Raw genomic sequence first — 26,369 nt, 5'->3', positions numbered from 1 at the left:
AGATTTGTGAAATATTATGTACATATTTCTTATTTTTTTCCTTGCAGATTTGAACCTTCAAATTTTTTTTTAAATCTGCAGCATGTCAATTCTCTCAGTATTTTTGTAACGTGTTTTATCCATTCAAAAGAAAGGTGGAAAAAAACTCAAGTAAAGGCATAACAAAAATGCAAGCAAAACTCATTAAAACGCATGTATTTTACATAGTGTTTTTCCTATCAACACTCTGATTATTGGTGCAGAGCAATCTGCTGCAAATACTTAACATGTGCACTCATACCCTTAGAGCATACATGTCGAACTCTTTCGCCGTGGGCCAAATATGACCAGCAGGGTGATTATATTTGGCCCGTGACACCAGAACCACCACTCCTATGTGGGGCCTATTATGCTGTATGGAGGGCTATGTGATGCCCATTATTCTGTATGGAGGACTATGTGGGGCCCATTATACTGTATGGAACACGATGTGGGGCCCATTTTATTGTATGGAGCACTATGTGGGGCCATTATACTGTATGGAGCACTATGTGGGGCCCATTATACTGTATGGGACACGATGTGGGGCCCATTTTATTGTATGGAGCACTATGTGAGGCTATTATACTGTATGGAGCACTATGTGGGGCCCATTATACTGTATGCAGGACTATGTGGGGCTCATTATACTGTATGGAGCACTATGTGGGGCCCATTATTCTGTATGGAGGACTATGTGAGGCCATTATACTGTATGGAGGACTATGTTGGGGCCCATTATACTGTATGGAGGACTATGTGGGGCCCATTATACTGTATGGAACACGATGTGGGGCCCATTATACTGTATGGAGGACTATGTGGGGCCCATTATACTGTATGGAGGACTATGTGGGGCCATTATACTGTATGGAGGACTATGGGGGGCCATTATACTGTATGGAGCACTATGTGGGGCCCATTATACTGTATGGAACACGATGTGGGGCCCATTATACTGTATGGAGGACTATGTGGGGCCCATTATACTGTATGGAGGACTATGTGGGGCCCATTATACTGTATGGAGCACTATGTGGGGCCCATTATACTGTATGGAACACGATGTGGGGCCCATTTTATTGTATGGAGCACTATGTGGGGCCCATTATACTGTATGGAACACGATGTGGGGCCCATTATACTGTATGGAGCACTATGTGAGGCTATTATACTGTATGGAGCACTATGTGGGGCCCATTATACTGTATGGAGGACTATGTGGGGCCCATTATTCTGTATGGAGGACTATGTGAGGCCATTATTCTGTATGGAGGACTATGTGGGGCCCATTATACTGTATGAAGCACTATGTTGGGGCCCATTATACTGTATGGAGGACTATGTGGGGCCCATTATTCTGTATGGAGGACTATGTGGGGCCCATTATTCTGTATGGAGGACTATGTGAGGCCATTATTCTGTATGGAGGACTATGTGGGGCCCATTATACTGTCTGAAGCACTATGTTGGGGCCCATTATACTGTATGGAGGACTATGTGGGGCCCATTATACTGTATGGAACACGATGTGGGGCCCATTATACTGTATGGAGGACTATGTGGGGCCCATTATACTGTATGGAGGACTATGTGGGGCCATTATACTGTATGGAGGACTATGGGGGCCCATTATACTGTATGGAGCACTATGTGGGGCCCATTATACTGTATGGAACACGATGTGGGGCCCATTATACTGTATGGAGGACTATGTGGGGCCCATTATACTGTATGGAGGACTATGTGGGGCCCATTATACTGTATGGAGCACTATGTGGGGCCCATTATACTGTATGGAACACGATGTGGGGCCCATTTTATGGTATGGAGCACTATGTGGGGCCCATTATACTGTATGGAACACGATGTGGGGCCCATTATACTGTATGGAGCACTATGTGAGGCTATTATACTGTATGGAGCACTATGTGGGGCCCATTATACTGTATGGAACACGATATGGGGCCCATTTTATTGTATGGAGCACTATGTTGGGGCCCATTATACTGTATGGAGCACTATGTGGACCCATTATACTGAATGGAGGATTATGTGGACCCATTATACTGAATGGAGCACTATGTGGGGCCATTATACTGTATGGAGGACTATGTGGGGCTATTATACTGTATAGAGGACTATTTGGGGCCATTATACTGCATAGAGGACTATGTGGGGCCATTATACTGAATAGATGACTATGTGGGGCCATTATACTGTATGGAGGACTATGTGGTGTCCATAAACACAGACACACGGGACACGGATATCTCCGGTACCGGAAATATATGGACGTGTGAAACCAGCCTAAAAGGAATAGAAACTCACAGGAATTGAACACAACATCAGCGAGACAGTCTTTACGGTGTGCTCACAAAGCTGCATTTTTTTTCCCATAGTGGTTTTACGCATTTATTGCATTAAGCAGATCTTATGTTCCATTTATAAACCAAACATTTTTCCACTGTGATTGTGGTTTTTAAAAATGTTACAATGCCCCTTTACATGCATTGATTATGCTGTTTATTAGCAGTTTTAACCCACTGACATAAATGTAGAAAAAAAAGCAACTTCACAGAAACCCCAAGAAAGCAACATAATAACTAAAAGGAAACTGCATAAAAACCACATTGAAACTGCAGAGTGAAGCTCCATCTCTTATTTAATAAACACATGCAGATTTACAATGCATGTTATGGGTTTTAATGTGGTTTTCTGCCATTCTTACTTCAAAGTGCAATAGTTTTTATTTGTAAACCTTTTCTAACATTCTGTCTCCATTTTATTTATCAGCAAAGTAATGGACTGATCTAACAAATAAACATAAACTGCGATACAGATCTGTAATTACCAAAGTGCCTCGAAGTACTGTTACAGTAACAGAGTCCCCGGAATCCCTGTGGGATAAACAAAAGTATTCAGTACACACAATGATAGTATAGCGTAGTAGTTTTATGATAACTTGTATGTCCTTCACCTCAACCATTTTCAAATTGTTGATTCCATTGTTTGTTGACCGAATCCAAGATATAAGAATACTGGGTGTATTTTGCATTGTTGGCTATGTATGAAGGGCATATACCCTGCCATACTCCAGCCATACAAGACACATGCCCTGCACAGAGCAGTCTCCAATTGAAAACAATAGAAGAAATATAAATACTAAATTCTTGCATTGCCGCCTCCTCTGAAGACATCCTGGATACCTGGTGATGGACACTGTGGGAGAGGTGAGTGCAGCGCCGACACTCTGCTTTTAACTCCACTGCTATAGCTACTGTAAAAGAAGACGTTATGAGGGGATGGAGATAGCAGCAGTATGTGACTCCAGGGCAGCCCCACAGCTTCCAGCACTGTCCTAAAACAAATCGTCAGCAGGGTGCGGTGATAGAAGCAGTAAGTGACACCAGTGACACTGCTTGATGATGATTCATTTGGGGGTGCTAGAAGCTGTGGGACAGTGCTGGTGTCACTCATTGCTTCTATCTCCACCTCCTGACGACATCTTTCAGTTAGAACCTAGGCAGAGAAGACAGAAGCAGAGTGCCGGAGCTGCACTCATTCTCTCACAGCAGTCATCACCCAGGATCCAGGACATCTTCAGAGGGGTGGTGATGCAACAAACTAGTGAGTAACTACAGTGCTGCCCTCTGTGATGCCTTGTTCAAGGAGAGGCGATGGATGCTGTGGGGAGTGAGTGCAGCCCCAGCCTCCTGTGATGTCATGTTTGAGAATCCTCTCAAACGAACATCACAGGAAGTACAGTAAAAAAACGCATTTAGGGAATAGCTAGATAGGGAGAAGTGTAGGAAATTGTGTAATAAAGCAAATGACAAAAGTGGTTAGGGTGTAAGGATAGATATTCAGAAAGACGTTTTATGTGCCGGACAACCCCTTTAACTCCTAAACGACATATGACGTAAACTTACATCATATGTCGTATCACTGCCTTTGATGCTCGCTGGCGTTCATAGGAGATCGTTATTTTATTTATATATATTTATATATTTATTGTCCCATTAAAAATAAAATAAAAAAAAATACACATATTTGGTATTGCTGTGTTCATAAAAGTTCATTCTATCAAAATATAAAATAAATTAATCCAATCGGTAAATGGCATAACGAAAAAAATCAAAATGCCAGAATTATGTTTTTTTGGCCGCAATAAAATGCTATAAGAGGTGATCAAGACATTGTATCTACCTCAAACCTCAAAATGGTATTAGTAAAAACGTCACTCAGAGCGCAAAAAAACAAAGCTATACATGTTTGGTATCTGCGTACTCGTACTGACCTGGGGAATCATATTGTCAGGTCAGTTTTACCATATAGTGAACATGGTAAATAAACAAAGAAAAAAACAACTATTGTGAAATTTTTTAGAATTTCAACGCACTTGGAATTTTTTTCCCGTTTTCCAGTACACTATGTGGTAGAATGAATGGTATCATTCAAAAGTACAACTCGCTCTGCAAAAAAACAAGCCCCCATACAGGTATATTGATGGAAAAATAAAAATGTTATGGCTCTTGGAAGGAGAGGAGGAAAAAACGAAAAAGAAAAAATGAGAGTTGACTTTGTTGGTCTTGTGATAAAATAGGGCAGATATATTACAACTGCTTCAAAGGAAAATTGGTGCACATAGCGACCAATCTGTTTTCGGTTTTCACTTTTAGAGACCCTTTAGAAAATCATATATATGATGTATTTCTTGCATCATGCCTCTAGCTCATCAATTTATCGCAATGTGTTACCTGTAAGTTTACATAGGATTGTAAGTAACTATTGCTATCACAATCCATGAACAATGTAGTTGAGAATTGGACCTTTATGACATTTATGTATATGATAATTTTATCTAATCACATAAATAATAGAAATGAAGTAGTCCTAGGTATTGTATTCTACGCACTACAGAAGAGTAGACCATTGTCACTGTTACCCGTGTTATCTAAAAGCAAGATGTCAATATCACACCGCAGAATAATTTCCGCATTCCCAAACAGATCATCAGATGGAATCAGCAGGATTTAGTGGCAGTATCGTCTCCATGCTCTTGTGTGATGCATAACCCAGCAACGATAATGTACTCTGCTAAAAGCCTGCTTTAATCTCTAGTGCCGACATGTAGGATACATTACCTGACCAAGTCTGCTGCCTTCTCAACATGAATGTTTTCCACATTTTCATTGTTGATTGCAAAGATTTGATCACCTGGCAATAGTTTCCCTTCAGCTGGACCGCCTCGAAGAATAAATGTGAAAAAAAAGAAATAATTAAGTAACAGTATTTATTAGTCCAGCATACAGTTTAGGTAACATAAGAGCCTACTATAACATATTACCATTCTGTTTTGTGGAAAAGGGAGTTTTAATAATTAACTCGCATAATTAACTTTCAAATCCTTCCAGTGGGTGTTAAATCTGGTATTTCACACAGTCATTAAATTGAACATGACAGCTGATTCATGCTGCCCGAATCATAGGCAGCATGAACAGGCACGGGCTCTGTCATTTCAGCTAGATATATTTTACCCTAAAACATACACTTAAAAGCCAATTGAGGACGATGCTGCTCAGGTGACTACTAGTCCAAGAAGCCTGTCCCTGGGGTCTTCTCTCTGCACTACTCAGATCTCTTCATATACACATACTGTATGTAGAGAGAGAGCTGTCACTCAAGTGGAGCAGGGTGTGGAGAAGCCATCAGGGCTCGGCCTCTTAGACTTGTCACCCAAGCTACATGGGTTCTAGCTGGCTTTTAAATGTATATTTTCTCAAAAACGCCATAATGTAAGGTTACCTTTAGAGAATCCAGCATTTCCTTTACTTTCAGCCATTCCTTAGTGGATTTACTGGTGTATGTCTAGGACAAGGGTTGAGCCGTAACATCCCCTTTCAGATGAGCTACAACTGTCTGAAACATGGCTTCTCTAGCGCTATATAAGAAAGAATTCCTATTTGATTCTATGATGGTGAACTGCTTAGGACCTGATGTACTGTAGCAAAACTGCCCCAGTATATAATATTTCTTCCACCATGTTTTATAATTGGTATCAGGTACTTCTGGTCAAATGCTGTCTTCAGGTTTTTGCTAAACATAACCACTGTGGCCAAGTAATATTTTGCTTCTTCTTTCTTTCTAGAATACATACTCCAGAAGTCCTGGTGTATGTGTAGGTGTTGTTGAGAACATTTTAGTCGTAATGCACCATAAACATTGGATGAAAGTTCTCCGAATCAGCCAATTTCTGGATCATCCAACCATTTGATGCGTATAGGCACCTCCTGACATTCCCTAACAGATGAAGTTGAGGGAGAGAATCATCTGGGAGTTAGAATATAAATGCCCGATAGCCCTGGCAGAGGCTTTTCCCTCTCTCCTCGTAATAAATACATTCGTGCACTGTATTGTATGGGTGAGTACTGCCTGCCGAATCAACTTTGGCTGACAACTGTCTAACAAGTATGGCAGCTTCTTCCTAATAGCAGACCCATGCCCTCTGATATCAATAGTATCAAGAGCTACCTTTTAGATTTTGGAAAGAAATTCTAGGATTTTTAGACCTGAATAATTTAAATATGGCAGTATTTTGGAGCAATGTTTTGCACCATTTTGCAAAACGTACAACTTTTGGTGCCAAAAAATTGTACAAACAGTTCAAGATAGAAAAAATACAATTTTTTTTACTTTGCTCCAAATTCATGAATCGCGTGCGTCATTTAAAAAATTGTAATGTCAAAAATGGCAACTAATACCACGAGACAAAAAAGGAAAGTGACTTTAAAAAAAACCCCACAAATGATAAATTAGGGTCTTAAACTTTAATATTGGGCTAAATTTGCTGGTATGGCTTGGCTCAGGCAAGTTGACAGTGATTTGAAATCTTTAACTCTGATAGGTATTGTAATAATGGCGCAAAACTTCCAAGTGAGAATATACCCAAACACAGGTCCCGCAAAGACTCTCTCTAATGGCATAATGGACGGCACAGAATTTTTTTTTTTATATTTTTAACTTTGTTTTTAAAGTATAAAAAGTAAAGTGAATGGCTTAGTTCTAATGTTATAACAAACACAGCAACTGATTGCAGCAGCCTTTTTACATAAGGTAAGCGGATGGCTAGTCACAAAGGTCTTCTGATTACATTTGTGGTAAATCTTGAAAGTACAGTGAGACATTTTAAAACTATTTCCAAAATAATGTCATAAATTGCTGATTTTGATTTATAATCTCCATTGCATAAAGGTAAACATTCACCTACCTGCAGTAACAGCTGTAACAGTAGGAGGAAGGTTGCGAGATATGTCAAAGCCATAGCTGTCAATGTGCGGATCTTTTTTTATGTCTAATGTAATCTTCAATGAACATACATATTGGTTTGGGCCAATGGATGGACTGTCTCCGGTTGAGGTTTTTCCACTTTTCAAAACAAGGTTAGAACAAAAATAATAGAACACTTAGATGAATAACAGTGCAAGACATGTCAGCCCAGTGTTGCAGTATACATTGATTTCAATGATCTTTTGCTATGGTGTTAGTTTTCCAGTAAGAGAAATCCAATGTGTTTTAAAACTTGGTAAATTACACAGGTCTGCAACTAAAAAGCTGTTTGATTATTTTCATACTAGATGGTGGCCCGATTCTAACGGGTATTCTAGAATATGTATGCGGCCGACCGGGCGCAATGAGCAGAGCGGTGTTTAAATTTGCGCCAAAATAGCTGATTGGTCGCGGCCGGGGGCCGCTGATCTCCCGACGGTAGCTGCATGGAGGTCAGCGGCGCCGCCGGTCGGGGTACTTCTGCTGCGAGCAGCCGGGAGATGACCGGCTAGCGCTGGTCATCTCCCGACTGCATTGCCGCTGACCTCCGTGCGGCAGATGAGCCGCTAACGGCCGCCATCTTTTTCTAAAATCCCGCGTCGCTGATTGGCCGCGGCCGGACCAATCAGCGACGCGGTATTTCCTGGACAGAAGGACAGACAGATGGGATAAGACGATTATATATATTAGATAATTTCCGTGTATTATGGTGTTTTGATAACGAAAAAAATATTGAGAAAAATCCTAAAAGTCAGGACTTGCCACAAACCTATAGGTTCTTCGGCAAACTCTGGTGTGAATCATTGGCAGGCAGTTTATTTTCTTTCCCCATTAACATCAATAGGAACTGCGTGATTGGCTGGTGGCAGTCAGGTGGTTAGTGACATAATGAAAGGGCCATAGGCTTTCAAGAAACTTGCATTGGAATTTCATTCATCAACTGTGTTTCCCCAAATTATCGTTATGGCTTTGTGGAAGTGTATTAATTCACCTGACCATTTCTGTTTCATTTGTGGTGAATATACAGTGTTGAATCTGAATATTACAGACTTTGTGAAGAAAGCATACTTCGCATACTTCGGACTAAAACTTGGAGATCAAGATAAAGTTTGGGTGCCTCATAAAGTGTGCAAATGGTGTGTTGAGGACTTCCGAAATTGGTTCAAGAGTAAGAAAAAAGCTTTCCCTTATGGGATTCCTATGGTATGACGAGAGCAAAAGAACCATAGTGACGACTGTTACTTTTGTTCCAAATGGGTATAAAGGATATAATTCCAAATGGAAGCATTCCATTTCATAACCCAATATTCACTCAGCAATTTGTCCCATCCCCCATGGCACAGATATACCAGTACCCAAGGCCCCTGCTACCTTGCAAGAGATACGTAGCTCCGATGAAGATGGAATCATACCTGAACCAGATGACGAATCAAGTTCTGACTTTGAAGATGATTCAAGACCAACATTTTTTTTCCAGGAGGAGATGAAGGATTTAGTAAGAGACATGAATCTTCCCAAAGATGCCGTTGAGTTACTCGGATCAAGGCTCAAAAGCAGGAATTTATTGTTACCAGGAGTCTCTTTTTCATGGCTCAGACATCGTGAAAAGGAGTTCGTTCCTTACTTTGCCCAGGAAGACAAGTTGGTTTATTGCATTGATGTAGAATGTTTGATGGGTCAATTCAAAATCCAATGTGATTCAGTGCAATGGTGTCTTTTTACAGATGTTTCAAAAAGAAGTCTCAAAGCAGTTTTACTCCACAACGGCGGTTTTTACGCTTCCATCCCTGTAGGTCATTCCGTACACTTGAAGGAAACCTACGAGAACTTGGAATTGGTTCTTTGTAAACTTAAATAAGAAGACCACGGTTGGCAAGTGTGTGGGGATTTGAAGATCTTGTGCATGCTGCTCGGGCAACAAGCAGGGTATACCAAATACCCTTGTTTTCTGTGTCTGTGGGACAGTCGAGACCGACAAATTCACTGGACCAAGAAGAGTTGGCAGCCGAGGGTGCTCACAGTCGGTGAAAAAAATGTCCTCCGAGAAACATTGGTACCTCCCTATAAAGTTCTTCTACCACCTCTCCACATAAAATTGGGCTTGATGAAGCAATTCACAAAATCACTTCCAAGAGATGGGGCATGCTTCAAATACTTGGTCACCAAGTTTCCAAGCCTCTCGGAGGCAGAATTGAAGGAAGGTGTGTTCATCGGACCAGACATTAGAAGACTTATAGCTGATAAAGAGTTTGTCAATACCATGACGGATCCCCAAAAAGAAGGGTGGATTGCATTTAAAGAGGTCGTAGAGAAATTTTTAAGCAATAAAAAAGATCCTGACTACAAAAAGATTGTCAGACGAATGCAGAAAGCATTTCAAGCTTTAGGTTACCTGATGAGTTTGAAAGTGCATTTCCTCCATTCCCACCTTGACTACTTTCCTGAAAATTTGGGAGCTGTGAGTGAAGAGCAAGGTGAACGATTCTACCCGGACATTAAAGAGATGGAAAGTAGATACCAGGAAAATAGAGCATTACAATGATGGCAGACTACTGTTGGATGCTTCAGAGAGACATTCAGGATTCTACTCACAAGCGTAAATGTACCAAGAGGAGCCTCACAGGGAAAATAAATCAATATTAGTGAGTGTTAGTGAGCTCATTTCAGTTCAAAAATGATTTTCATGAAAAATTTGTAATACAAAATCAATTTTATAAGTCTATTTTCATTTATTTTTTGGTATTGCCTTATTTTACATAGTTACCTAAATTGTCAGGAAACGTGATTTCCTATGACAAAACAGAGGTCATTTTCGGATTCAGCGCACCAAAAAACAAAGAATATGTGGAATGACCAAAACAGCTCTTGAAATTTTATTTTTTGCAGACCTGTGTTATTTGAACAAATTCTTATAGAATTTACCATTGTTAAGTTTAGTTTTTAACTCAACCTATAATGTACTGCATATTGACCCAATAATTAGAAATACTAATAATGTAAAAACACAGAAAAAGGAGAAAATGCATTAGATACAATTGTGGTCAACATTATTGGCATCCTTGATTGTTTATTGTAAAAACTTTGATATGTTTAGAAATAAGTGGATATGTGCATCTTGAGCAGGGGCTGGCTGGCAAATTTTGGCCTAAGGGGCAAGCATACAGCAGTGGCCCATGAGCAGCGGCACAGCCTCACTGCGCAGGTGAGGGACCAGCGGCCGGCCATGTAGAAATGCGTATGTACCCCACAATAATAGCACTTGCAGGGAGCAATGTTCAAATACGTGGGCAGTGATAGCAGTGACTGAATGCTGCGCCCGCCAATGACTGAATATGAGGATCACACCCCTATGACTGAAAACAAGCAGGTAGGACAAAGTATATCAAAGGTTATAAAATCATTATAATGCCAACAATTTTAATGAAAAAAGCTTGTTAGTGATGCACATTGCATCACTAACAAAGCAATGGGGGCAGTGTACATAGCAACTAGGATGTGACAGGTTCCCTTTAAAGCCAGGGATGTCAAACTCAAATACACAGAGGGCCAAAGTTCAAAGCTTGGACAAAGTCGCGCATCAACCTTTATATTTATTAAAAAATATGTCTACAATTGAGGAAGTTTTTCTTTATCAAATATAACGATTAATTAAAAAATTATAGTGGAGTATTATAATATGTTATGTAAAAGCAATAAAAAGCATATAGCCCTATGGCCTAATTTAAATATGTAATTTAGCAGAGGATAAAAATCCTTGAATGAAATAGATAATAATGTATGATGCAAATGTGACACCCCAGGGGTCTGGTTGCCACAGTGATAGAGATATTACGTCTGAGAGCAGGTGGGAGGTCCTTTGGTCAGGGATCCTGTGCATGCCACACCTCCTGCCCAGTCTTGGGAGGGGAAGGACTTCCCCTATATAAACCCGGGGCTGAGGCAGAGTTAGTGAGAAAGAAGACAGAACAAGAGTAGAGAAGAGAAGCAGCATAGCAAGAAACATCAGGAGCTCTGTGGGGAGCAGTGTTACAACGAGTCAGGGGCTGGCAGCTACAGAGCTCGCCCTGACTGAGAAGATTTCTTACCGGACCCGGAGTCCGAGGCTGTGGGGACTAACTCCTACCCAGCAGCAGAAACCGTCCGGCAGAGGATTTCAGGTCCTCTGGCCCAGAAGCCCGAAGGCACGGTCACACGCGTGGGACCAGCACCGCCATCGTGGAGCGGAAGCCATTAGAAGGCCCCGAGTCACCGGCCATACGGGTGAGCACCACACGGTACACTCAGGGACGTGGGCTACTTATTCCCGCCTCTAGCAAGGTAGCCAGAAGAGTACAGTTAGTTGGGAAGGCCTACAACTCCGCCTGGCCAGGGGAGATCCCATCTGCTCAAGGACTGACCAGGCCCCTATCACTAGCAAGTACTCCGGGAGGGTCTATCTTTGTCACCAGTAAAGACCCTGAACTACACCGCACCGTCTCTGAGTGGTTCCTGCTACCCCCATCATCCACGTCGGCTGCCCTGAGGCCATACCCTTCCCGTTGGGGGTTATACCATCCACGCTGCACCATCCTTCCACCGGCCTCAGCGGTCTGCCCTGCAGCGGCAGCTCCATAGCTGCATTCAACGGGTGGCGTAGTCACCAACCATCTACTGCTAGTACATCGCCGCTCAGTTTGACTCCCTGGGCGCGGACCGGGTCGCCGCCACGAGACTACAACCCTCAAGAGATCCGGCTCCGGGTAAGCTCCCGCGTGCGCAACGCAGCGCGACACAGGCCCAGGGGCGCGTCACAAACAAAAGTGCTCCCAAACACAGTATGATACCCCCACAGTGAATTCCTCCACACTCACAGTATGATGACCCTACTGTATCCCTCTCCCTCAATCACCCCCAACAAAGAATGGTGACCCCATCACAGTATGATTCTCCAACTGTAATCCCCAAACAGCCCCCCATGCAGTATAATGGCTACAAAGAGTCCTCCATACAGTAAACAGGGCCCCGCATAGTCCTCCATGCAGAATGATGGACCCCTCATAGTCCTCCATACAGTATAATGGCCCCACATAGTCCTCTATACAGTATAATGGTCCCACATAGTCCTCCATACAGTATAATGGGCCTCACATACTGCAGTCCTCGATACAGAATAATGGCACCACATAGTCTTCCATATAGAATAACGGGCCCTACATAATCCTCCATACAGTATAATGGCTACAAAGAGTCCTCCATACAGTATACAGGGCCCCACATAGTCCTCCATACAGAATAATGGACCCCTCATAGTCCTCCATACAGTATAATTGCCCCACATAGTCCTCCATACAGTATAATGGCTACAAAGAGTCCTCCATACAGTATACAGGGCCCCACATAGTCCTCCATACAGTATAATGGGCCCAACATAGTCCTCTAAACAGAATAATGGGCCCCACAAAGTGCTCCATACAGTATAATGGCCTCACATAGTCCTCCATACAGAATAATGGGCCCCACATAGTCCTCCATACAGTATAATGGGCCCACATAGTCCTCCATACAGAATAATGGGCCCCACATAGTCCTCCATACAGTATAACTGGCCCACATAGTCCTCCATACAGAATAATGGCCCCACATAGTCCTCGATACTGAATAATGGGCCCCACATAGCCCTCCATACAGTATAATGGGCTCCACATAGTCCTCCATACAGAATAATGGGCCCCACATAGTCCTCCATACAGTATAATGGCCACACATAGTCCTCCATACAGAATAATGGGCCCCACATAGTCCCCCATACAGTATAATGGCTACAAAGAGACCTCCATACAGTATAATGGCTACAAAGAGTCCTCCATACAGTATACAGGGCCCCACATAGTCCTCCATACAGTATAATGGCCCCACATAGTCCTCCATACAATATAATGGGCCCCACAAAGTGCTCCATACAGTATAATGGGCCCCACATAGTTGTAAATACAATATAATGGGCCCCACATAATCCTCCATACAGTATAATGGCCCCACATAGTCCTCCATACAGTATAATGGTCCCACATAGTCCTCCATACAGTATAATGGGCCTCACATACTGCAGTCCTCGATACAGAATAATGGCACCACATAGTCCTCCATACAGAATAACGGGCCCCACATAATCCTCCATACAGTATAATGGGCCCACATAGTCCTCCATACAGAATAATAGGCCCCACATAGTCCTCCATACAGAATAATGGGCCCCCTACAGTCCTCCATACAGAATAATAGGCTCCTCATAGTCCTCAATACAGTATAAAGGCCCCTTATAGTCCTCCATACAGTATAATGGCTATAAAGAGTCCTCCATACAGTATACAGGGCCCCTCATAGTCCTTCATACAGTATATTGACCCCACATAGTCCTCATTGCAGTATAATGGGCCTCACATAGTGCTCCATATAGTAAATTGGGCCCCACATAGTCCTCCATACAGTTTCATGAGCCCCACATAGTGCTCCATATAGTATAATGGCCTCACATAGTCCTCCATACAGTATAATGGCCCCACATAGTTCTCCATACAGTATAATGGCCCCACATAGTCCTCCATACAGTATAATGGTCCACACATAGCCCTCCATACAGAATAATGGGCCCCACATAGTGCTCCATTCAGTATAATGGGCACCACATAGTCTTCCATACAGTATAATGGCCTCACATAGTGCTCCATACAGTATAATGGCCTCACATAGTCCTCCATACAGAATAATGGCCCCACATAGTCCTCCATACAGTATAAGGTGCACCACATAGTCTTCCATAAAGTATAATGGGCCCCACATAGTCCTCCATACAGTATAATGGCCCCACATAGTCCTCCACACAGAATAATGGGCCCCACATAGTCCTCCATACTGTAAAATGGGCCCACATAGTCCCCCATACAGTATAATGGGCCCACATAGTCCTCCATACAGAATAATGGGCCCCACATAGTCCTCCATACAGAATAACGGGCCCACATAGTCCTCCATACAGAATAATGGCCCCACATAGTCCTCGATACTGAATAATGGGCCCCACATAGTCCTCCATACAGTATAATGGGCCCCACATAGTCCTCCATACAGAATAATGGCCCCACATAGTCCTCCCTACTGTGAAATGGGCCCCATATAGTCCTTCATACAGTATAATGGGCCCCACATAGTCCTCCATACAGTATACATGACCCCGCATAGTGCTCCATACTTTATACATGGCTCCGCATAGTGCTCCATACTGTATACATGGCCCTGCATAGTGCTCCGCACTGTATATATGGCCCCGCATAGTACTCCATACTGTATATATGGCCCCGCATAGTGCTCCGTACTGTATACATGGCCCCGCATAGTGCTCCGTACTGTATATATGGCCCCGCATAGTTCTCCGTACTGTATATATGGCCCCGCATAGTGCTCTGTACTGTATACATGGCCCCGCATAGTGCTTCGTACATGTTTATATGGCCCTGCATAGTGTTCCGTACTGTATATATGGCCCGCTTAGTGTTACGTACTGTATATATGGCCCCGCATAGTGCTGCGTACTGTATACATGGCCCCGCATAGTGCTCCGTACTGTATATATGGCCCCGCATAGTTCTCCGTACTGTATACATGGCCGCGCATAGTGCTCCGTACTGTATACATGGCCCAACATGGTGCCCCGTACTGTAAACATGGCCCCACATGGTGCTCCGTACTGTATATATGGCCTCGCATAGTGTTCCATACCGTATATCTGGCCCCACATAGTGCTCCGTTCTGTATACATGACCCAACATAGTGGTCCGTATTGTATACATGGCTCCGCATAGTGCTCCATACTGTATACAGGGCCTCACATAGTGCTCCTTACTGTATATATGGCCCCGCATAGTGCTCCGTACTGTATATATGGCCCCGCATAGTGCTCCATACTGTATACATGGCCCCACATGGTGCTGCACACAGTATACACGGCCCCACATGGTACTCCGGACTGTATACATGGCCCTGCTTAGTGCTCCGTACGGTATATATGGCACCGCATAGTGCTCTGTACTGTATATATGGCCCCGCATACTGCTCCACACTGTATATATGGTTCAGCATAGTGCTCCGTACTGTATACATGGCCCCACATGGTGCTTCTGGCCCCAGATTAAAAAAATAAATAAATACTCATCTCTGCCATTCCAACGCTGAGCCCTACCTACCTGTGGGCCCACGGGCCATCCCCATTTCCCTAGCACCGTGGCCACTCTCCTCTGCGTGCGCTCTCCTATCAGGCCACGCGCCGTCTCATCAGGCCGCGCGTCCTGATGGGAGGACGCGTGCTGAGGAGAGTGGCCGAGGCAGTAAGGTGATGGCTGACGGCCGGGCGGCCCAAAACCTCTGCTGGAGGACTGGCCTGGGAGGCATTTGCCCCTCTGCCACCCGGCCCAGCCCGCCCCTGATCTTGAGAATATTTCAATAACATGTCTGTTACATGCCTGTCCCAGATCCGAGCTTTGCTTCCCTCTCCGCTGAACTATATTGTGCTCCATGCCAGGCTCTGCTGATGGCCCGGCGTGATCCCATGTGATCATCTACCTGGGCTTACCAAGACACATACCTGTGTCTTGGTATTAAGACTTTTAAGTGCTTTGGAGTTCTGTGTGCCTGCAGCCTCCAAGATCTCTGCTACAGGTCTCCTGCCTGAATGTGGTCTCCAGAACATCTGCTACTTGTCTGCGGTCTCCAGGACCTCTGTTTCCTTTTCCCGGTCTCCTGTCTGTCTGCAGCTTCTAGGACCTATGTACCTGTTCCCGATCTCCTGTCTGTCTGTGGTCTCCAGGACCTCTGCTACCTGTCCACAGTCTCCAGTACTTCTGCTATCTGTTTCACGCGTGCCTCACTGCCTGCAGCACCAATACCCCTGGCCTATATTCCCACCCAGACCTTGGGTTTTGAAGATCCACCTCACCAGGTGAACCTAACAATGTCCAAATACATTAAGCGAAAGTGGTGACCTATTACCATACGTGCAGCCATTTAAAAAACTAAATAAAGAAAAATTATAGTGTATGACATGGACAGAATTAAAGGCAACAAGATTCAAATTTTTCTGTGATCTTGTTGCGTCTGTCTGCTGGTAGATTCTTCCTCTGCAATTCGCTCAAGCTCATGAATGTTTGCAGGCTTCCTTTACTCCATATGACATTTCAGCTAGCTCCAACGATTTTCATTTTGATTAAAGGGAACCTGTTACCAGAAAAAACGGTATTACCCTGCAGATATGGGGTTAATCTGCAGATTAATAGCATTACTAACCTACCCAATGCATGCACTTAGCCGAATTTTGCGAGGAGAAAATTAACTTTATTCCCCTCTGCAGTGTTCTGTTTTCAGTCACAGGGGCGGTGCCAGCGTTGGTTCAGTCACCGCTCTGAGAATACAGAACATTGGATGTAACCACACCCCCGGCCCTGACTGACACTGGCTCTGCAGGTCCCATTTTATTTGATTCAATCTGAGTTTTCTTACACTTCTGCTCTAAAAAACTCCAATAATCCTCTGATTTCAATGTTAATGTAACAGTTTCAAGGCTTCAAGTCCCAGAGGCAGCAAAGCAACCTGACAACATTGAGTTCTTCACCATGTTTCACTGTAGGTAGGTACACATGTGTCTGTAATAACTTTTGACAATCTTATGCCTATCTTTAGTTCCTACACCCATAGAACCCTGTGTTGTTCGGTGTCGGCATATGGCATGGGTGGAACCACCACTCCAGATGTCTCAAGCCTGGAGTTCTTTGAATGTTGTTCACATTTTTTTTTTGCAACTTCTAAAAAATAATACATATTATTCATATATATGAAGAAAATTGCAGGGAAGTAGTAAGCACAAATAAGTGGATAAAGGGTATAAAATAATAATGGATTGCGCTATTCCGGCCCAGTACGCATCACTGACATGTGCATATGTTGGTGTTTATGGAATTACACTCTACAGTGGAGCGCTGTGATATGCAATTCCGACCCATTTCTTGTCACCGATAGGCTGATCTTTAGTCCCATGCGTTACAGCATGGAACACAACCCTGGAACTTTCAGGTTGTGAACTCATCATGGATTGGTGTACTTAGCACTGGTGGGAATGTCCAGTTAAAGATCTGCCATTGATTGGCTTTATTAGATAATACTCTGGGAACAAAGTCCTACTGGAGCAAGGTAATATTAGATATAGGTGTTGCATCACACTTTTGTTTGGGAGTTGAGATATACAAATAGGGGGCATTTGATAGATATGTCCTCCCTGAGGCACAAAATGTGTTGGGGCCCAGGTTTTTGGTGACTGTACTGGGTAAATATTTATCTGCTGCAATGGCTGTATAATGTGATATGATCTTGACTTGAAACATGTATGTGATATGTTGTGGACTACATTTTTATCTTTTACAGTATGCCCTTTAGCTTGAGAAAATCGGTATATTTATGTATACTGATCTCTCCCTCTACCCGCTTATTTGTGCTTCCTACTTCTCTTGAATTTTCTTGATATACATGAATAGCATGTATTTTTTTAAACTGTTTAATAAATCAGTTATTTTATGTTTTTATTTAAGTATGGTGTATCATTTTGTAAGTATAGTTTTGACACTTTTATAGCATTCTTTCATTAATTTTCCCCTTTCCCCACATCCTAAAAAATTATTGATAGTACTGAAAACAGTATGAATAGTAAACTTCTTGATAACTTCTTTCAGACTGTTAAAATCAGGATACTAAAGACTTAGGTTATGTTCACATTGTGTTTTAGCCTACTGTCTTTGGCTCTTGTTAGGGATTACGTCTGAAGCTCTGGAAAATAAGATTTGGATGTTATGCTGACAGGGTCATTGGGTTTTAGCCTACAGTCAATGGCTCCATTGAGGCTTATGTATGAAGTCCTGGAAAATGGTATACTAAGGTTTGCGCTGATGGGGCCATTGACTGTAATAATATGCTCCTTCGGATATAATTTTTGCCCGTATCCACCTACAGTGGAGAAAATGAGTATTTGATACACTGCAAGTTTTCCCACCTACAAAGAATGGAGAGGTCTGTAATTTTATCGTAGGATCTCTTGAACTGTGAGAGACAGAATCTTGAAAAAAATCCAGAAAATCAAATGATATGATATTTACATAATTAATTTGCATTTTATTGCATGAAATAAGTATTTGATACAATAGAAAAACAGAGCTTAATATTTGGTACAGAAACCTTTGTTTGCAATAACAGAGGTCAGAAGTTTCCTGTGGTTCTTGACCATGTTTGCACACACTGCAGCAGGGATTTTGGCCCATCCCTCCATACAGATCTTCTCCAGATCGCTCAGGTTTTGGGGCTGTCACTGGGCAACATTGAGTTTTAGCTCCCTCAAAAGATTTTCTATTGGTTTCAGGTCTGGAGACTGGCTAGGCCACTCCAGGACCTTGACATGCTTCAAACGCAGCCACGTCTTACTTGCCCTGGCTGTGTGTTTCGGATCATTGTCATGCTGGAAGTCCCAGCCATGACACATCTTCAATGCTCTTACTGAGGAGACAGAGGTTGTTGGCCAAAATCTCGCGATACATGACCCAAACGTTCCTCCCTTCTATACAGTGCAGTCATCCTGTCCCCTTTGCCGAAAAGCACCCCCAAAGGATGATATTTCCCCCACCATGCTTCAAGGTTGGACTGTGTTCTTGGGGTTGTACTCATCCTTCTTCTTCCTCCAAACACGGCGAGTGGAGTTGATACCAAAAAGTTCTATTTTGGTCTCATTTGACCACATGACTTTCTCCCATGCCTCCTCTGGATCATCCAGATAGTCATTGGCGAACTTCAAATGGGTCTGGACATATGCTGGCATGAGCAGTGGGACCTTGCGTGCCCTGCCGGATTTTAATTCATGACGGCATAGTGTGTTACTAATGGTAATATTTGAGACTGTGGTCCCAGCTCTCTTCAGGTCATTGACCAGGTCCTCTCGTGTAATTCTGGGCTAATTCCTGACCTCTCTCAGATTCATCCTTACCCCACGAGGTGAGATCTTGTATGCAGCCCCAGACCGTGGAAGATTGACAGTCATCCTGTGTTTCTTCCATTTTCTAATAATTGTGCCAACAGTTGTTGCCTTCTCACCAAGCTGCTTGCCTATTGTCCCGTAGCCCATCCAAACCTTGTGCAGGTCTACAATTTTGTCCCTGGTGTCTTTAGACAGTTCTTTGATCTTGGCCATAGTGGAGAGGTTGGAGTGTGATTGACTGAGTGTGTGGACAGGTGTCTTTTATACAGGCAACGAGTTAAAACAGGTGTAATAATACAGGTAATGAGTGCAGAGTAGGAGGGCTTCTTAAGAAAAACTAACAGGTCTGAGAGAGCCAGAATTCTTGCTGGTTGGTAGGTGATCAACTACTTATTTCATGCAATAAAATGCAATTTAATTATTTAAAAATCTTACAACATTATTTTCTTTTTGTTATTTTTAGATTCTGTCTCTTACAGTTGAATTGTACCTACGATAAAATTTACAGACCTCTCCATTCTTTATAGATTGGAAAATTTGCAAAATCAGCAGTGTATCAAATACGTATGTTCTCCACTGTATTTGAAGCAGGAAAAAAATCATGGTCAACTGCGCTTTGGTGTCTGCTTCAAATAGGCGGATACTACTGATAATTATGTCTGACAGACCTCAATATAACGTTTGCATCATTAACATAAATGGCCCTGTCAGAACAAATATCCAAATCCCGTTTTCCAGAGCTTTAAATGCAAGTCTCAACAGAGCAACTTACTTTATGCTGAAGCGCAATGTGAACATAGCCCTAGACTACTTGTGCTTGGTGATAATAGCATTTCTGGCCTGCTCCAAACTTGGCATTGTGAACAAGGAACAGGCAATAAAATTCCTCTTTCAAGCATCAAAGTTACCATCCATAGGCTTATTACAGTTGTGACAAAGTGGAGACAGGTGAGTCTAATTTCTATTTAATCACAAGTTAATCTGATTTTGTCCTTTGTTTATAACTAAACAAAGGGTGCTAATAATTGTGTCCTGGCATTGTTTTCGATTTTGTATCAGTTTTATCCTGTCAATATTTTTTTTAAATTTATTTTCAAGTTTTGTGCTTTGTGGTATTAAACATACTAGGTTATATATCCAGGCAGTTTCACAAGAATACATTATTTATTTTATTTTACATGGCGTACTTAATATTCAATAATAATATGTTTACCACAACTGTATAAAACATCAGTTGGCAATCACGTAGTATTCACATATTGAAAATAAAGGGGGGCAATTCATTAAGGTGCTTATGTAAAGTGCAGCAGAGCGGTAGTCAAGACCGAGCTGCTGTCCGATTGCGCTCTGGCACTTTACAGACAAGGGGTGTCCCAGTCCCAGTGTGCTGTAGGGTGTAGGGTGCATCACCCTCACTTGTAGGCCACAGGCCTCCGCTGCCTCCAGGCTATCGTTCTCAGGAGTCACCGCACACAATCCATGGGTCACCAAGTTCTTTGTTACAGTCAAACATTTAGTAAACAGTCCAAGTTTATCAGGGGGGTACTAGTGGGATAGGGCACAGCAATTCGCACTTCGTTCCTCCTTAGTACATCTCCTCTTCTGTCCTGCCACCCATTCGTTGTGGAGTAGCCCCAAGCCCGCTGACTCAATCAGCCTCAGGGATTCATTGTCCACTCCGGCAAGTGCACCCGGGACCCGCCACCTGGCCCCCATGTAATTCTACGTCCACCGACCTTGTGATGTCAGAAGACCCAAGTCCTAGGCTCCGGACGCTGTAGGAATATCCATCAGGAAACTCTATTCGGCCTTCCACTGCCTCATACAGTTGGCCCATGTTGCCCTTAGCATCCCACCACACCTGAACTTGACCTTCACTATGCACTTCACTAACTGACACTGAACTCTCCCTAACCAGGAAGTGTCCCCCTTTTATCAGCACTAGTGCCCACCCACTGGGCTAGTTCTATCCTTATCTATTTCCTATCTTATACGCTAAACCTATTATCCTTATTCTATATTTTATACTATTCTCACACTTATGCATTAACACTTTACTTTCTGTACATCTCTATAATACATTACATTAGACACACATTACTTTTACATATAAAACCGCACAACAGTATTCACATGGCGCGTCTGTTGTCTTCAGGGGTAAAAACAGGGTAAGACAGTCCACATCCCTACACTTACACCAGAAATCTAGGGTAAACACCTTGATAAGTCACAATATTTTTGCAATTCGGCACTTGTGCAAAAATATTGTGACTTTTGGCGTTTAGACGCCAGTCCCGGCCAGCTTCGCCAATATGGGCGTGGCATTGACAGGGCGGGACTGGTCATGCCCGCCTGTCAAATTTAGTATAAGTTATGTCACCAAAGTGGTAAAGTGACATAACTTAGACAGAAATATGCGGCAGCCCCCGAATGGTGTACATTTCTGGCAACGGCACAAGCTGGATATCATTAAGCTTAATGAATCAGGTCAGTCTACTCCAGCAAGCTCTTTATTAAGACTGGCTTGCGCTATGCCAATCTTAATGAATTGCCTCCAAAGTCTACTCTATGTACAATATGCAATAACTTCATGATTGGGAACTGCTGTTTTGTATGTGGTGCATTTTCTTCTTTTAATGTGTTTTTTTTTTATTTGTAATGAATAAAACTATTTTAGCATTTTTAATTATTCGTCTGGTTTACAGTTCATTATAGTTTGTACACAACCTTAACATTGGTGATAACAGTTCAGGTATAGGTTATTACTTATTAACACATGTTTATGAACAGCTTTCGCTTGGGTTCACATAGCGTTTGCCACAATGTTCAGTGACTCAGTTGGGGCTTATGTCTGAACCCCTGCAAAATGGGATTCGGGTATATGCACCAATGGGGCCATTGTCTACAATGATGCAGACAGAGACAGTGTGCTTTGTCGGGCATAATTTTCACCTGTATAAGCCTAATTGAGGTAGGCAGCAAGATGTAATTGACTACGTCTTACTGTCCGCGTCCAAAAGGTGCATATGCCCAAATCCTGGTTTGCGTCAAGGCAAACGCTATGTACAGAAAATTGGATTTGAACTAGTAGCCGCTAAACAGAGTATGCTGGTTGCTGCAAGAAATACTATGCAATGAAATGTGCGATACATCTCTCTTGTACGTCCAAATGTAGAGCAGGTTGTCTTTAAAGAAGTAAATAAATAAACTAAAGATAATACTAAGCTTACCGGGATGAACTGTCTCGTGACCGGCGTAGCCATCTCACTACCATCTGTTCTATTCTATGTCCTTTGCGTGTCTGGAATAGATGAGCTTCTGGGTCCTCCATTTACCTGAATAGAGTTGAAACAAGTGAATGAGTATGCTGAACAAGTCTTTTAACAGCTAAAAGTAAGAGCCACCTTGGGAAAAAGAAGTAAAAAAAGTTCAGATCATCTCTCTTTAGCTTCATAGAAGAATTTTGGTTTACAATGATGTTTAAGCTAAGCCAACCATCCATATAGTAGTAAAGATACTGGTTAGAATCAAGACATTAAAATATGAATTACAATGAATACATATCTGTGCATGTATGTTTGTAGTGAGTGTACATAAGTGAGCATGCCTATATAAAGTTTGTGTGCCTATGAGTGCAAATATATGTGACTGTTAGATTAAATACATGCCCTGATTATGCTACCAGACCAATGAGTAATTTTGTTGTTTTTTTCCTACGAAAATATATATATATTAATTTCTATCATATTTTGCATCAAAGGGGTTGCAACTCCTTCTCAATTACTATGTTGGTCGTATAAAATAAAAACAGCCTATACTCAACTTTAGTGTCAGCGCCGTTCCAGTAGTTTCAGTGCCCCTTCTCCCGGGGCTGTCATGATGATGTGTCACGTGAGCCCTGCAGCTAACCAGCGTCTACTAATGGGCGGCTTCACTCTTACTGTGGACAAAATGGACATCCAGAGGAAGTGAGAGCAAATCTCAATTTTTCTGGGTGTCAGTTTCAGAAGTGAGCATGATGCTGCTGTTGATTGGCTGCAAGTCTCACGTGGCATAATAATGTCATGAAAGCCAACAAAATGCCGACCCCACTGGAACGGCGTCAGTACCAGAGGCAAATATATGCTGTTTTTATTTTATATTGGGGACTATAGCAATTAAGAAGGGGTTGTTCAAGAAGTGGACAACCCCTTTAAGTAATATAGACTTGAATCCTGATTAATCCACTCGCTACTCCTTTGCCTTTCCACTCTGTAAATCACAACATTGGCTCCCAATTTCCCAACAGATACCGCTTACAGTACTAACACTGACCAAAAGGCCATCCATAATCTGTCTCTTCCATATACAGTATCTAAGAACTAATCTCCCTATACCTTCTCACACGTAATCTCCGGTCCTCCCAAGACTTTCTTCTGTCCTCCACATTCATATGTTCCTCACCCAATCGCCTCCATTGTCTGGAATTCCATGCCCCAACATGTCCAATTGTCTCCAAACTTTCGGAAATTTAAGGCGTAATTTGAAAACGCATCTCTTCAAGAAAGCTTACAGCCTGTAATGACCCCGCTGTCACCACACCACCACCCGAGCTGCTGTAACCCCCAACTTACTGTCTCCTTCCCCATTATCCTGTAAGTCCACAAGGGCACGGTACCCTCACCCTCTGGCCACTGTAAATTATATTTGTAAATTATATTTGTATTGTCTATGTAAACCCTTTTCACATGAACAGCACCATGGAATCAATGGTGCTCTAAAATAAATACTAATTTAAAAGCTAAGCTATGTTGGGTATGTTCCTCTCAGTGATACATGTTGGGTGTGAGTTGCATAGAGCCAGAATGCTGTCACTAGACCTCAGATTGTAGGACAGGTACTGATTTCCCTTTCCATAACCCATTAGTTATCTGTTTTGCTGACCCTGATGCTGCATGTTTGTGTCATTCCCTCTCTCTCTGCAGAGTCTGACATGAATTCTCAAAGCAGCAGCCATGTTGACTATTCAATAAGCCTGTACCGAGTTTATTCTTGTAGCACATCCAGCGTGTCAGAGCTCTCTGTTAACTCTCATTTGTAAAGTTAGGAAAATGCTCTTAAAAGCACCACAATGCTTGCTAGTTTAGAGATAGACCTCTCCATCCGAACACTGATACAGTATAGTTTGTGTGATCTGTCCCCTCTGACGTCCCCTCTGTGTTCCTCCCTCACACCACCCTGATAGCATTTGTAGTTTGTAGCATTTAGAACGGCTATACTCCAATTTTAAAGAAGAACTCCTATCAAAGTTTTTATCCTCTTAATATATTGTAGTCATTATGTTATACAGCACTGTGTACTTACAATTGCTCCTTTTGCCCTTCTACCCTGCTAATTCTTCTGTTTTCCATTAGGTCTATGACATCACGTGATTAAAAACTGAGTAGCTGAATCTTTCTAAGGTCCATGTAGAAACAGGAGGTCAATTTTATCTGTAGGAGTCATAAGTTACTGCAAAAGTCCCTGGCAGTGGGGATGAGCGGAGCAGATGGGTCATGAGTAGATGGGAATGATGAATGCAGGGATAAGAGACTTCCTGTTTCTACATAGAGCAGAGAAAAGAGAAGAATTAGTTGGGTAGAAAGACAAAATGAGCAATTGTAAGTACACAGTGTTATAATGTGATGACTGCAATATATTAAGAGGATAAAATCTTTGATGGAAGTGCTTCTTTAAAAAATACTTACTGACTAAAAGTATTGAGCTTTAATCTGTTGATTCTTTTTATTCTTTAATAAATGTTACCAAGAAGAGAGGCTGTAACAGTTGTCATTACACATTATTGTCTCGATGTTCCAGACAGAGCAAGTCTCCAGTCTGCAACCAGTTTATGGCTCACGGCTTAGTTTTTGCATCGAATGCCACATGGTCTTTAATTATAGCTTTCTCTCTCGCTCTGCTTTATATAGTATTATGAGAAGTGAGCACTAGCTCTATTAATTTTGGAGCATAATGAATGCATGTGTTATGTAGATGTTATGATTGTTTTGACTAGGCTGAAGGCTGTCTGTCTCGTTTTTAGGGTGGAAAAGCAAATCCATAACCCTGTTTTTACATTGATATGAACTCCTGAGTCATAAGCTTAAAGCAAATCACAATATAAACTGCATACATTATTAAATAGACCTGATGAGACTGGTGTACTTGGTGAATTCTGGTGCTAGGGGCATTTATTAAAAAAAATATGCACTAGCAGAAATATTGCACATAATATGAAAAAGACAAACGCTGCTCCTTCATCCAAATCTGTCAAATATATAAAAAAAAATAGATACTTTATAAAAGATTGATTCAGTTCTTTATGAAGGTTACTGGACTGAGTACTGAAAGTGTGGCACCTTGGAGAAAATGAACTTTATTCCTCCCAGGAGCTGCCGGCTTTCAGTCATAAAGTCACCGCTGACTACAGTGTGAGCAGTGGCTGTAAGCACACCCGGCACTGACAGCTGTCTGTACACTGATGCACTATAGTGCCAACTGTCAAAGTGCTTGGGTGTGCTTACAGCCGCCACTGTATAGTCAACTGTGACTCTAGCAGCGCCGGTACACCTGCATGACTGAAAGCCAGTGGCTCCTGGGAGAAATAAAGTTCATGTTTTCCTGGTTGACATACTTTCAGTACAGCGGCAGGGCACCTCCATAATAGTAATAACCTGCAGATTAACCCTATATAGAGTTATTAGACCTGACAGATTCTTCCTTAATACCAGTATTTTCGTAGGAGGAAACACTAAACACAAACTGTTAAAATGTTCACCTTGCGGCATGTTGCTTTTATTTTTATTATGTGATTGGTAGACGGCTAACGCACATGAAGTACTTTAAAAAGAATATCCTGTAAGAACGCACCGTTTGCCTCATTGTCTTAGGTCTAAACCTTATGCAAACTATTCTGGTGAACCGACAAACAGATTTGCATGCATTTGTTTTATTAATCGCTTTT

At 42.4% G+C, this 26,369-nt stretch overlaps 1 protein-coding gene across 3 annotated transcripts in view; it reads right to left on the bottom strand.

Moving 5' to 3' along the window:
* FRMPD1 (FERM and PDZ domain containing 1) overlaps nt 1–26,369 on the bottom strand; it is a 214,799-nt gene that overhangs the window by 73,678 nt on the left and 114,752 nt on the right. For all 3 annotated transcript variants that reach the window (XM_073662693.1, XM_073662686.1, XM_073662703.1), the window contains 4 exons: nt 22,618–22,722; nt 7,289–7,446; nt 5,166–5,268; nt 2,873–2,918 (listed from right to left, as the gene is read on the bottom strand). In XM_073662693.1, coding sequence (XP_073518794.1) covers nt 2,873–2,918; nt 5,166–5,268; nt 7,289–7,446; nt 22,618–22,718 — 408 coding nt within the window. In that variant the 5' untranslated portion in view covers nt 22,719–22,722. The remainder of the gene's footprint in view (nt 1–2,872; nt 2,919–5,165; nt 5,269–7,288; nt 7,447–22,617; nt 22,723–26,369) is intronic.

Source organism: Phyllobates terribilis, unplaced genomic scaffold, assembly GCF_046119375.1.
Source record: "Phyllobates terribilis strain yellow unplaced genomic scaffold, ASM4611937v1 Scaffold_1__5_contigs__length_1240528914, whole genome shotgun sequence".
Classification (NCBI taxonomy): domain Eukaryota; kingdom Metazoa; phylum Chordata; class Amphibia; order Anura; family Dendrobatidae; genus Phyllobates; species Phyllobates terribilis.
The sequence above is the reverse complement of the archived record's forward strand: the minus strand, read 5'-3'. Positions and strand labels throughout refer to the sequence as shown.